Raw genomic sequence first — 12,423 nt, 5'->3', positions numbered from 1 at the left:
GGCGATGGCTTTTTAGAGACAACACCAAAGGCACAATCCATGAAAGAAGCAACTGATCAGCTGGACTTCATTAAAACTGAACATTTCTGCTCTGTGAAAGATATTGTCAAGAGAATGAGAGACAAGTCACACACTGGGAGGAAATGTTTGCAAAGGACACATGTAAAAAAAGGATTGTTATCCAAAATATGCAAAGGACTCCTAAAACTCAACAATAAGAGGACAAATAAGTCAATTTAAAATAGGCAAATTTTTGCCAGGCACGGTGCGTGGCTCATGCCTGTAATCCCAGCACTTTGGGAGGCCAAGGCAGGCGGATCATTTGAGGTAGGTGGATCACTTGAGCTCAGGAGTTCGAGACCAGCCTGGCCAACATGGTAAAACCCCGTCTCTACTGAAAATATACAAACTGGCCAGGCATGGTGGTGGGCACCTTAATCCCAGCTACTCAGGGGGCTGAGGCAGGAGGCTTGAACCTGGGAGGCAGAGGTTGCCATGAGCTGAGATCGCACCACTGCACTCCAGCCTGGCTGACAGCGCACGACTCCATCTCTAAATTAATAAATGAATAAGGAAATCCTGAAGAGACATCTCATCTGAGAAGATACATCAACAGTAAATAAGCATATGAAAAGATGCTCACGTCATATGTCATTAGAGAAATGCAAATTGAAATAATGATATTCCACTACACCCCTATTAGAATGACCAAAATCCAGAACACATTCTGCAAAATAACATGTCTGTAATCTTCCAAAGAGCAAGGTCATGAAAATCAAGGAGACCCAGGAAATGTCCCAGAGGAAAGACTAAAGAAACGTGTTCTCTAAATGAAACAAGTGATGCTGAACGACGTCTCTTTGCTATAAAGGGAGTATTAGGATAATCAGCAAAATCTGAATGGTACCTGGGAGTTACATGATCACAATATTCAATGTTAATCTTCACACTCTGATCATTGTATTGTGGATATTTTTGAGAATGTCCTCCTTTCTAGGAAAAACTCAAGTATTGCGGAATCAGGTTAGTAACTTATTCTCAAATGGTTTGGGGAAAAAGTAATTTGTAATACTCTCCAACTTTTCTGTAAGTTTGTAATTATTGTAAAATAAAAAATGTACTGAGAAGATGGATGTAAACTCTATGGAAGCAGAGACTTTGTTTCCCTCCTAAGAATCCCTAGAAAAGCACCTGACAGTGAGGGCTTCATAAATAACTGATGAATGAATGAATATGGGTTAGGGGCATGAGAGCGAACTTGCCCTAGAAATCAAGACAATGTCTAAAGTTAACAAGCCTAGTAACAGTAAAATATACATAATTATTTTAAAATCTGGAGATAACTACCAAAATAAATAACTTTAAAAAGTGAGTTTATCTCTAGGGGACATTCTGGGGTAAGAAGAGGTTGCGAATAAAAAAAATTATTTTTCACTGTAGCCCTTCTGTAATATGTGATTGTTTGATCAAGTATTAGCAAATCAAGTATTAGCAAAGTATTATACTTTGATTCTTAAAAATATTAGGCAACTTCAAAGAGAAACACCAAAAACTAACTGAAATATAACTGAAGTACCTTCTCACAATAATTAAAGGAAAGGGAAATCTATACTTAGAAAAGTAACATCTAATAATTCTGTTTACATGCCAATTCAAGTCACACCTCACATTATCTTTTTTTTTTGTTTTTGTTCACCATAACCTTTTCCTTTTCAAAGATAAGCATAGTTCATTCTAGTACTGACTGTAATAAGCAGGAAACAATTACTGCCCAGCAAGCTGGGACTCCTGAAAGTAATTTTGACGTATCACGCAATGGAAAGCCACGCGATAATTAAACACAATGATGTAGTGCCTGGTATTTTTATTCCTCCAATGGAAAAAGAACATAAACGGAAAGAATACACTCCCATCAACAACAGGTTCTACCTTCTGCTGTAATTCTCACCTGAGGATCCCCTACAAGAGGCATATGAGAATCTGGGGCAGAGGCCACATGTGCTGCGGCTGCCACAGGTCAGGCGCTGAGCCAAGCACACTGCACGATGGCCCAGTTCAGCAACTCCCAGGGGGATGGGAACGAGACCTCTCCATGTCCCAGAGAAGGAAGCGGCCTGATACCCTGACAGTCTCACATCAGAGTCTATGTCCTTAAACACATTCTACCGGATATATTTGACCTACAAAGGGGTTCAGCCATATACTAAGTAAAATACACTACAAAGAGGTATGTATAGTAGGACCCCATTTCTGTGAAATAAAAATTATACAAATACCCTCTGGAAAACTTCGGAAAGAAAGGTATTTTATTTTATTTTATTTATTTTATTTTATTTTATTTTTTATTTTTGAGCCAGAGTCTCACTCTGTCGCCCAAGTTGGAGTGCAGTGGCACAATCTTGGTTCACTGCAACCTCTGCCTCCTGGGTTCAAGTGATTCTCCTGCTGCAGCCTCCTTTGAGGCCAGGAGGTTGAGGCTGCGGTGAGCTGTGATCATACTACTGCAATCAAGCCTGGGCAACAGAGCGAGACCCTGTCTCAAAAAAAAAAAAAAAAATTCCCAGACGGAGACATGCTAGAACTCCAGGAGCCTTCTAGTCTTCCCCTACCTCCCACTCCATGTACAGATGGACAGATGCAGGCTCTTGGAAGGTCAAGGCTCCCATCAAGCCAGTGGTGGACTCAGGATTAGAACACATATCTCCTGGCTTCTAGCCCCAAGCTTGTTCTCTCCACACTGTGTTGCCACCCTTACCTTCAATGCAAAAGAGTCTACAGGGTTCACTCCTCCTTTTTACATTCTAGTTTCTCATTTCATCATGTAGCAAATAAGCTCTTGAGTAGCTGGGACTACAGGCACACGCCACCATGACTGGCTAATTTTTGTATTTTTAGCAGAGACGGGGTTTCACCATGTTGGCCAGGCTGGTCTCAAACTGCTAACCTCAGGTGATCCACCTGTGTCGGTCTCCCAAAGTGCTGGGATTACAGGCATGAGTCACTGTGCCTGGCCTTTTATTTTATTTTATTTTATTTTATTTGTTTTGTTTTGTTTTCTGAGACAGAGTCTTACTCTGTCACCCAGGCTGGAGTGCAATGACACAATCTTGGCTCACTGCAACCTCCACCTCCCAGTTCAAGCCATTCTCCAGCCTCAGTCTCCGGAGTAGCTGGGACTACAGGCATGCACAACCACACCCGGCTAATTTTTGTAGTTTTAGTAGAGATGGGGTTTCACCATATTGGCCAGGCTGCTCTTGAAATGCCAGCCTCAAGTGATCTGCCAGCCTTGACCTCCCAAAGTGCTGGGATTACAGGTGTGAGCCACTGCACCTAGTCCCGACTCTACAATTTTAAAAAGTAGGCAGTGAGATGACAGGTTTTTACAATTTGGGCTATTGATAGCAGCAAAAGGCAGTCAAATGCCTAGGGAGATAGGGGTGGGTCCCTGATGAAACCCAATTTTCAAGCAGAAACCAGTTTAAAGCTCAGCTACAAGTCTCAGGTAATATACACACTGGATTGAGAAACTGTCTTCCTGTTTGGCATTTTTTCCTCTGATTGATCTCTACCTCCTACTTATTTCATATACACCTACCCTCTCCTAGTTGGTTTTCTACACTGTCATACCCACCTTTGAGTGGTGTGTTTGGTTTAACCTTTTTTGCATATTCACTAACCAATCAGCATACACTCTCCATTCTGAGTCCATAAAAAGTTCCAGCCTGGCCACACTGAGACAGAAACCACCTGTCCAAGAAGAATGAGGTTACACTGAGAGCTGTTCCATCACTCCATAAAATTCTCCTCTGCCCATCCTCACTCTTCTAACTGGCAGCATAACCTTATTCTTCTTGGACACAGGACAAGAGCTTGGGAACCGCCAAATGCAGATACAATCTATAGCACAGGTGGGCCGAGTGGGTAGGGAGCCTCCAGCGGCCAGGCCCAGGGCTGAGCAAGGCCCAGGTCGGGGACAGGGTGGGCACTGCCAGCCATGAAGGACTCTCTGGTTGGCACAGTGGCTGAGAAAAATCCTTTGCATCCTTCCTTCTCTATGATGAGCAACATTAACAAAGTAATTGAAAATAATTTGAAGTACAGGGAATGTTTTAGTTGGCTAAAGCTTTAATGTAGTTGTGGTTTACTACAGATGCACATGAAATATTACACCCACAGGTATCAGTAAGTCCTTACTTGACTCATCAATAGGTTCTTGGAAACCATGGATTTAAGGGAAACAAAGTACAGTAGGCCCTCAAATTAAGTTGCTTTGCTTAAGGTTGCTTCGTTTCACTTTGTTTCACTGAAGTCAGTTTCCAAGAACCTATCCAAGACATGAAGTGAGGCCTTCCTAGACACACATCCAGCATAAGAGTGAAATGGTGGAGGAACCACCACAGAGGGTGAGCCAGGCATCAACGGGGCTGACACATTTCACCCTCACCCAGCAATTCCAATTCATAAAATATCTTGAAGACTGGAATTAAAAACTATGTATTTCTGCCCTCATAAGCATGTCTTCCCTATTTTTACGCATCCTGTTGCCTAAGTGAAAAATCAATCATAAATACATATGTACACTCTGAGGACAGATAATGATTACTGGTCAATGGCTAGGCTGGAAAAAAATCAGTCCTGCACATGAACAGGTGCCTGTTATGTTATTTACACGACAGTAAAATTTCTAAGTATGAAATGCAGGACACGTGATCTCTTTCAGCATCTACATCACAGATTGGTTACACTAAATTAAGAAAAGAGAGAGAATTACCATAGCCCTTCTAGACAACCTTTCTAATCTTTAAAAAGCTAAGAATACTTTTTTCATGCTGCCTATGAAATAAACCACATTAGCAGAACTCACCCGGTGCTGTGGCTGTTGGCCTGAGGTCACCGACAATACCCCTGCGCCATGTATGCTGCAGAGATTGTGCCAGAAAATTTAAACCATGTGAATCTGATAGAAAGAATAAATTTCAGAATTAAAGCATGAAATAAAACCCCAAATAAAAATGTGAACTTGTTAGTACACTACTTCTGCTCTTGCTTTTGCTCTGAGGTTACAGGACACCTGACTAAGGGACACAAGGCGAGGGGACTAAAAATCAGGTGTGGACAGAAATGTCAGAAATTGTTTCCACAGTCCGTGACTAGCTCTTATATTTTCATGCTAAGGGTTATTTGTGATAAATAGCTCTTTTTAAAAGTACCTAAAAGTCTAAATACTCAAAATCTTGTTTTGTTAGTATCTCTAAATTACAAACATTTGGACTTCTAACAACATAACTCAATGTTAATAAGAAATTGAGGGCAGTTTTTTTCCTGGTCTAATAAACACAAACTGTGGCACTTTAGGACCTCAAAATCTGTCACAGCCTCATCAGGATTAAACTTTAAATATTAAACAGAGTCCAAGTCTTTGTCTCCATGTGGGGAAAAGTCTGTACAACTTATATCTATACACTAAGATTACTAATAAAACAATGTAAGGGAAATTGATATGATGAGAATCTACTCACCTTCCATTCCTTGAACGTCTTTTCCTTGCAAAAACATTGGCCAGAGTGTAAGTGCTGGATTGAGTTTATTGAAGGAGGGTGCTGATTTTATATTCAATCTTGGTTTTTCTAAATATTGAAGGTTTTTATTCTTCGTAGGTGATATATAACAAGCATAGTTCTTTGCAACAAGATCATCATTAACACAAACCTGTAAAATTTTAAACATTTCGTGAATAAGACAAATACAGTCAAGCAATTTTAAAGGAAATATTCCAAACTTAACCCCAAAGTTCTATCTTCAGAGAAATTATTTTATAGAACATAATCTGATAGAAACAGATTTGACTCCTGCTCTGGTAAACCAATTACTTCCCACCAATCCTGAGGAAGAAAAACAGAAAGCATCTGTGAGAAACACAAGAGGCGTTTTCTTGGACATAAGCACTGTAGTGCTAAAACTACCTGGCCAGGCAAAAACCTGGTGGGAGGACAGAGACAAAACATGAACCATAAAAGGAAAACCTGTTATACTGGATTTGCTCAGAATTTTAAATTTCTGCTCTTCAAGAGAATAAAGAGATGAGGCAAAATTATTTTAAAATCAAGTATCCAGATGACATGTATCCAGAATATATAAGGAACTCACAAAACTCAATAAAACGAAAACAACACAATTAAAATATGTGCAAACAATCTGAATGTCTGCTTCATCAAATTCTGAAGATTGCAAATAAGCATATAAAACCATCATTAGTCATTAGGGAAATGCAAATTTAAACCACAATGAGGTGCTACTGCACACTTGGCAGAATGTTTACACAAGTGACATGGAGGAACTGGAACTCTCATTGCTGAGGCGAAGGTAAAATAGTCTACCACTTTGGAAAACAATATGGCAGTTTCTTAACACCTACAATATGATCCAAAAGTTTGACTCCTAGGTAATGTTCGAGAGAAATGAAAGCACAGGTCCACAGGAAGACTTGTACATGGATATCTATAAGGGCCCTATGGCCACAACCCAAATATCCATCAACGAGTTAATGGGTAAATACACTATAGTATATCCACACAATGGAAGAGGACTTGGCAACAAAAGGAACAAATATGGATGCATCTTAAAATAATTTTGCCAAATGAAAGAAGCCAGACCAAAAAACAAAACACCCTGGGACATACCCTGGTGCCACCTTTGGGAGCTGGTAAAGGATTGCTGGCCTACATGCTTTTCCTCTGGCAGTTATGATCTCATGCATCCACTATAAGCTCTCTCGGCTAAGCACGAACCTCCCTGCCTGCTGCACTTTAAAGTAAGACCAACATGGAGAAACCCCATCTCTACTAAAAATACAAAATTATCCGGGCGTGGTGGCACATGCCTGTAATCCCGGCTACTTGGGAAGGCTGAGGCTGGAGAACTGCTTGAACCCAGGAGGCAGAGGTTACGGTGAGCTGAGATCACGCCATTGCACTCCAGCCTGGGCCACCAGAGCAAAATTCCGTCTCCAAAAAAAAAAAAAAAAAAAGAAAAAAAATAGAGTCATTATCAGCATACAACCTACATGGTTAGAAAGAGACCTACTTTTGAAAAGCAAGAAGAAACCAAGTTTATACAGAATTTATTTTAAAAGAAGATGTCTTATAAGACTGGTCCTTACAGGATAGGTCTCTTAAGTATGAAATTTTTTTTAAAAAATGATTGGTTCTGTAGCCAATATTTTGGTGGGGGTTTTTTTGTTTGTTTTTGAGACAGGGTCTTACTCTGTCACACAGACTGGAATGCAGTGCTGTCATCTTGGCTCACTGCATTCTCTGCCTCCCAGGCGCAAGCAATCCTCCCACTTCAGCCTTCCAAGTAGCTAGGACTGCAGGTGCAAGCCATCACACCTAGCTAATTTTTGTATTTTTTGTAGAGACAAGGTTTCACCATGTTGCCCAGGATGGTCTCAAACTCCAGAGCTCAAGCAAGCCACCCACATCAGCCTCCCAAAGTGCTGGGATTAAACAGGTGTAAGTCAAACCTTTGGGCGATTTTGGTATTTTTACTAAGTTACAAAATAAGTAATGAAAAGTCATAGGTAAAATGAACCAGGATGTGGGGAATCCAAAATGCAATATAAGCAGTAACAAATGAACCTCATTACAAAAGAATAACATAATCACACTGAAGAAGATGCGAAAGAGAAAAAACAACCTAAGTAACTTTGGCAGACGGTATTTTGGCTGCATAATGTGAAGGCTGAATACAAATTTTGTTTTCACAGGAGTGTGGGTTAGCAATCCTGAAATTACTTAATGTAAATACATGGATGAGTCAAATACGTAGACTGTAGCCAAATAGAGTAGGTTTCTCACTGTTGGAGAAGGGGGTTAAGAATAAGGGGTCAGGCATGGTGGTGTGTGCTTATAGTCCCACCTACTTGAGAGGGTGTGGCTGGAGGATCACTTGAGCCCAGGAATTCCAGGCCAGCCTGAACAACATAGCAAGACCCTGTCTCAAAAAAATAAATGAATAAATAAGGAAAGGAGAGAGTTAGAATGAACCCTATGGTACTGGATTCAAATCAGAAGTATCAAAGCTCTTAATATGTGTACAGATGGATATAGAAATATAGATTTGTGTGTGCATGGGAATAAGTACATACATACATTTCATAATATTTTCTGCTGAGAGGACCTATGATCATGACACTCCAGTTGGAACAAGCACACCAAGGCGGGCAGATCACAAGGTCAGGAGATCGAGACCATCCTGGCTAACACGGTGAAACCCTATCTCTACTAAATATACAAAAAATTAGCCAGGCGTGGTGGCAGGCGCCTGTAGTCCTAGCTACTCAGGAGGCTGAGGCAGGAGAATGGCATGAACCCAGAAGGCGGAGCTTGCAGTGAGCAGAGATCACGCCAGTACACTCCAGCCTGAGTGATTCCATCTCAAAAAAAAAAAAAAAGAAGTGGCTGATTCTAGGGCTAGGGCTGGCAAATAACAAAATGATAAACATTGTGGCACAGAGAGTAAAGAGAGTTCAAGTAATGATGGGGCACACTGAAAGTATACAAAAGCCCCTTTGAAGGAGCATCTAATGGCCAGAATCCAATGCAATGTGAGCAAGGCAATAATGATAGTCATAGATTAGAACTCCCCAAATAAAATACATTTCCAAAAGTCCATATTAATGCAAATTATCGAATAATTAATATACGGGGGAGGAGGGAGGGTTCTTTGGTATAAAATTCCAATTAAAAATGCAGAAGGGGGCCAGGCGTGGTGGCTCACACCTGTAATCCCAGCACTTTGGGAGGCCGAGGCGGGTGCATCACCTAAGGTCAAGAGTTCGAGACCAGCCTGGCCAACATAGTAAAACCCCATCTCTACTAAAAATACAAAAAATTAGCCGGGTGTGGTGGTGGGCACCTGTTATCCTAGCTACTCTGGAGGTTGAGGTAGGAGAATTGCTTGAACCTGGGAGGCGGAGGCAGCAGAGAGCCAAGATTGCACCATTGCACTCCAGCCTGGGCAACAAGAACAAAACTCTGTCTAAAAAAAAAAATGCAGAAGGGGGCCAGGCGTGATGGCTAACACCTGTAATCCCAGCACTTTGAGAGGCTGAGGCGGGCAGATCACTTGAGGTCAGGAGTCTGAGACCAGCCTGGCCAACTTGGTAAAATCCCGTCTCTACTTAAAACATAAAAATTAGCTGTGCGTGGTGGCGTGTGCCTGTAATCCCAGCTACTCAGGAGACTGAGGCAGGAGAATCACTTGAACCCGGGAAGTAGAGGTTGCAGTGAGCTGAGATTGCACCACTGCACTCCAGCCTGGGCGACAGAGCAAGACTCCATCTCAAAAACAATAAATAAATAAATAATAAAAATTAAAAATGCAGAAGGGGCTGGGCGTGGTGGCTCACACCTGTGATCCCAGCACTTTGGGAGGATAAGGCGAGAAGACTGCCTGTTGAGACCAGCCTGAGCAACATAATGAAATCCCGTCTCCACAAAAAATTACATGGGCGTGGTGGTGCACACCTGTAGTCTCAACTACTTGTGAAGTTGAGGAAGGAGGATCCCTTGGGCCCAGGAGGTTGAGGCTGCAGCAAGCTACAATTGTGCTACTGTACTCCAACCTAGGAGACAGAGAGAGACAGACAGGAAGGGAGGGGAGAGGAGAAAAATGTAGAGGGAAAGATGAAACACGTATACACCACAGTGATATCTTTCACAGCCAAGAATCACTGATGGAATGGTTATCTGCAGCCTCAAAGTAGGCCCCCACAAGATACTTACTAATTTCAAAAGGACAAAATGACACCTCTATACAGGAAAAACCTGGAAAACACCACAGTAACCAGGTGATCAACATCCACATCACAAAATGTGGTACATATACACCACGGAATACTATGCAGCCATAAAAGGGAACAAGATTGTGCCCTTTGCAAAGACATGGATGGAGCTAGAAGCCATTATCCTCAGCAAACTAATGCAGGAACAGAAAAACAAACACTGCATGTTCTCACTTATAAGTGGGAGCTGAATGATGAGAACACATAGACACTGGGGGGAACAACACCCACTGGGGCCTGTCAGGGGGTGGGGAGGGGGGAGGGAGAGCATCAGGGAAGAATAGCTAATGGATGTTGGGCTTAATACCTAGGTCACGGGATGATCTGTGCAGCAAACCACCATGGAACACATTTACCTATGTAACAAACTTGCACGTCCTGCACATGTACCCCGAACTTAAAAGTTGAAGGGAAAAAACCATTCACATCACTAGTAATTAGACATACTGACGTCACAAACCCCTGCTGGGATGCACTGAGAAGGGCACAGTACCACTTCTGTGGTCTTCTTGCCAAAAATGCACAGCCTTAATACAATGATGAAAAATATCAGGCAAACCAAATTGAGGAACCTTCTACAAAACCACTGGCCACTGCTCTTCCAAAGCAGTCAATGCCATGAGAGGCATGGAAGTACTGAGGAGCTGTCACAGGCCAGAGGAGGGGAAGGAGACATGACAAACAGGTGCGGTGGCGGGGGGGCGCGCAGTGCTGGAGCAGATCCTAGATCAGAGAAAGGAAATCAGCGGGGAAACTGGCAACATTCATCTGTCTGCAGGTTTTCAGTGGTATTTTATCAATGTTACTTTTCTGGTTTTAAAAACTGTACTGTGGTTTTGTGCTATGTTAACATCAGGACAACCTGGGCAAAGCATTTCCCAAAATGTCTGCAGTATTTCTGCATCTCTTCTGTAAGTCTAAAACTATTTCAAAATACAATTTTTAAAAAATCCATGGTTAAGGTACCCTCCAGGGGCTCTGAGCAGTCCTGGATGTGCCCCTTCTATCCACTTCTGCCCAGTGCTGAGCTATGCCCTGAGCCATCCTTCAGAGAGGGCAGAGGCCAAAATGCTAGCAGCTGGCACCTGGCAGAGGTAGGGGCTGCTCACATGTGATGTCCACTTTCTTTCTGCTTGTGATCTTAATTCTTTTTTTTTTTTTTTTTTCTTTTTGAGACAGAGTCTCGCTATGTCGCCCAGGGTGGAGTGCAGTGGCTGGATCTCAGCTCACTGCAAGCTCCGCCTCCCGGGTTTTTACGCCATTCTCCTGCCTCAGCCTCCCGAGTAGCCGGGACTACAGGCGCCCACCACCTCGCCCGGCTAGTTTTTTGTATTTTTTAGTAGAGACGGAGTTTCACCGTGTTAGCCAGGATGGTCTCGAACTCCTGACCTCGTGATCCGCCCGTCTCGGCCTCCCAAAGTGCTGGGATTACAGGCTTGAGCCACCGCGCCCGGCCGATCTTAATTCTTTACAGTAAGCACATGTTACATACAGTGAGAATGTCTAGGGGGAAAGGCAGTGAACTAATGCTACAGCAAGTTAGCATATTTATAAAAATCATGTTCCCTGAGAAGAATACAACATTTCATGCTCATCACTATAGGAACAATTTCTTGGCCATTTTAAAATAAAATGCCAAAGTCATTTTTTAAAGTAATCAAAAGAATAAAATACAGACCTAGCTAACTTCAGGTCTAAGGTAGACCTTAAGAGATTAAGACAATTTCTATGCTGTATGAACTACAGTGTTTTTCTTGGCATTTATTCTGTTTTATTAAAGTAAAATTTAAAATCATGATGAAATATTTTAAAAATACAATTCTTTCACTTACCTTTTCATCTTTTATAGTTACATAAAGGTAAACCTCAAATGTATCTTCTTCCACAGCACATAATCTGGCTTCCACCTGGGTAGTTGCTAAACAGCATAAATGAAAACACAAATTAGCTGATGTTAAAAGTATATTTGAAACAATCATGACTATTTCTCACCTAGTAACCTCTGCTAACCACTTAAAAGTGCCCAAATGGCTTCCTCCGGCAGGACCAGGGGGAGCATGTTAGGAAAAAGCACTCCTGATTGCGGAGTGGATCAGGAGTCCTGTCCCTGTCAACAGGTTCCTGTGCCACCCTGTGAATACCTCCTCAAGCATAGCTCCTGGTATTCTCTTCTCCTCCACTCCTCCCAAACCCAGATTTCCAGTGCCAGGCCTTCATCTGAGGTCCGTTCTACCCTGCAAAGCCCCACGGAGTGCAGCACCCAGCTACTCCCTTAGAGACTCAAAACCCCACAGCAGCAGCATCACTGCCACCTACCGGGCGCTGTGCTAAGTCCTTTAGAAACCTTCTTTCGCTGAGTTCTTACCACTACCTTCAAGGTAAGTACAGTGGTCACATCACAGGTGAGGAGACCAGGCTCAGAGGCTAAGTCACTTGCCTGAGCCACTGAGGACTAGAGGCCGGCCTCCTCCAGACTCGCATTCTCATCTCCCAGCAGCCCCCGTGGCTCACAGGGCCAAAACTCCAGTCCCAGTGACCTCCCAGCCTCCCACTGCTCCCAGGTCAAAGGATCTGGC

At 42.6% G+C, this 12,423-nt stretch overlaps 1 protein-coding gene across 7 annotated transcripts in view; it reads right to left on the bottom strand.

Annotated features, from left to right (window-relative positions):
• Positions 1 to 12,423, bottom strand: part of LOC105495592 (tudor domain containing 12) — a 107,967-nt gene that overhangs the window by 66,729 nt on the left and 28,815 nt on the right. For all 7 annotated transcript variants that reach the window (XM_071085971.1, XM_071085970.1, XM_071085974.1 and 4 more), the window contains 3 exons: positions 11,680 to 11,765; positions 5,523 to 5,712; positions 4,868 to 4,960 (listed from right to left, as the gene is read on the bottom strand). In XM_071085971.1, the coding sequence (XP_070942072.1) occupies positions 4,868 to 4,960; positions 5,523 to 5,712; positions 11,680 to 11,765 (369 nt within the window). The remainder of the gene's footprint in view (positions 1 to 4,867; positions 4,961 to 5,522; positions 5,713 to 11,679; positions 11,766 to 12,423) is intronic.

This window comes from Macaca nemestrina, chromosome 20 (genome assembly GCF_043159975.1).
Source record: "Macaca nemestrina isolate mMacNem1 chromosome 20, mMacNem.hap1, whole genome shotgun sequence".
In the NCBI taxonomy this organism is placed as follows: domain Eukaryota; kingdom Metazoa; phylum Chordata; class Mammalia; order Primates; family Cercopithecidae; genus Macaca; species Macaca nemestrina.
This window is presented reverse-complemented; position numbering and strand designations above follow the sequence as displayed.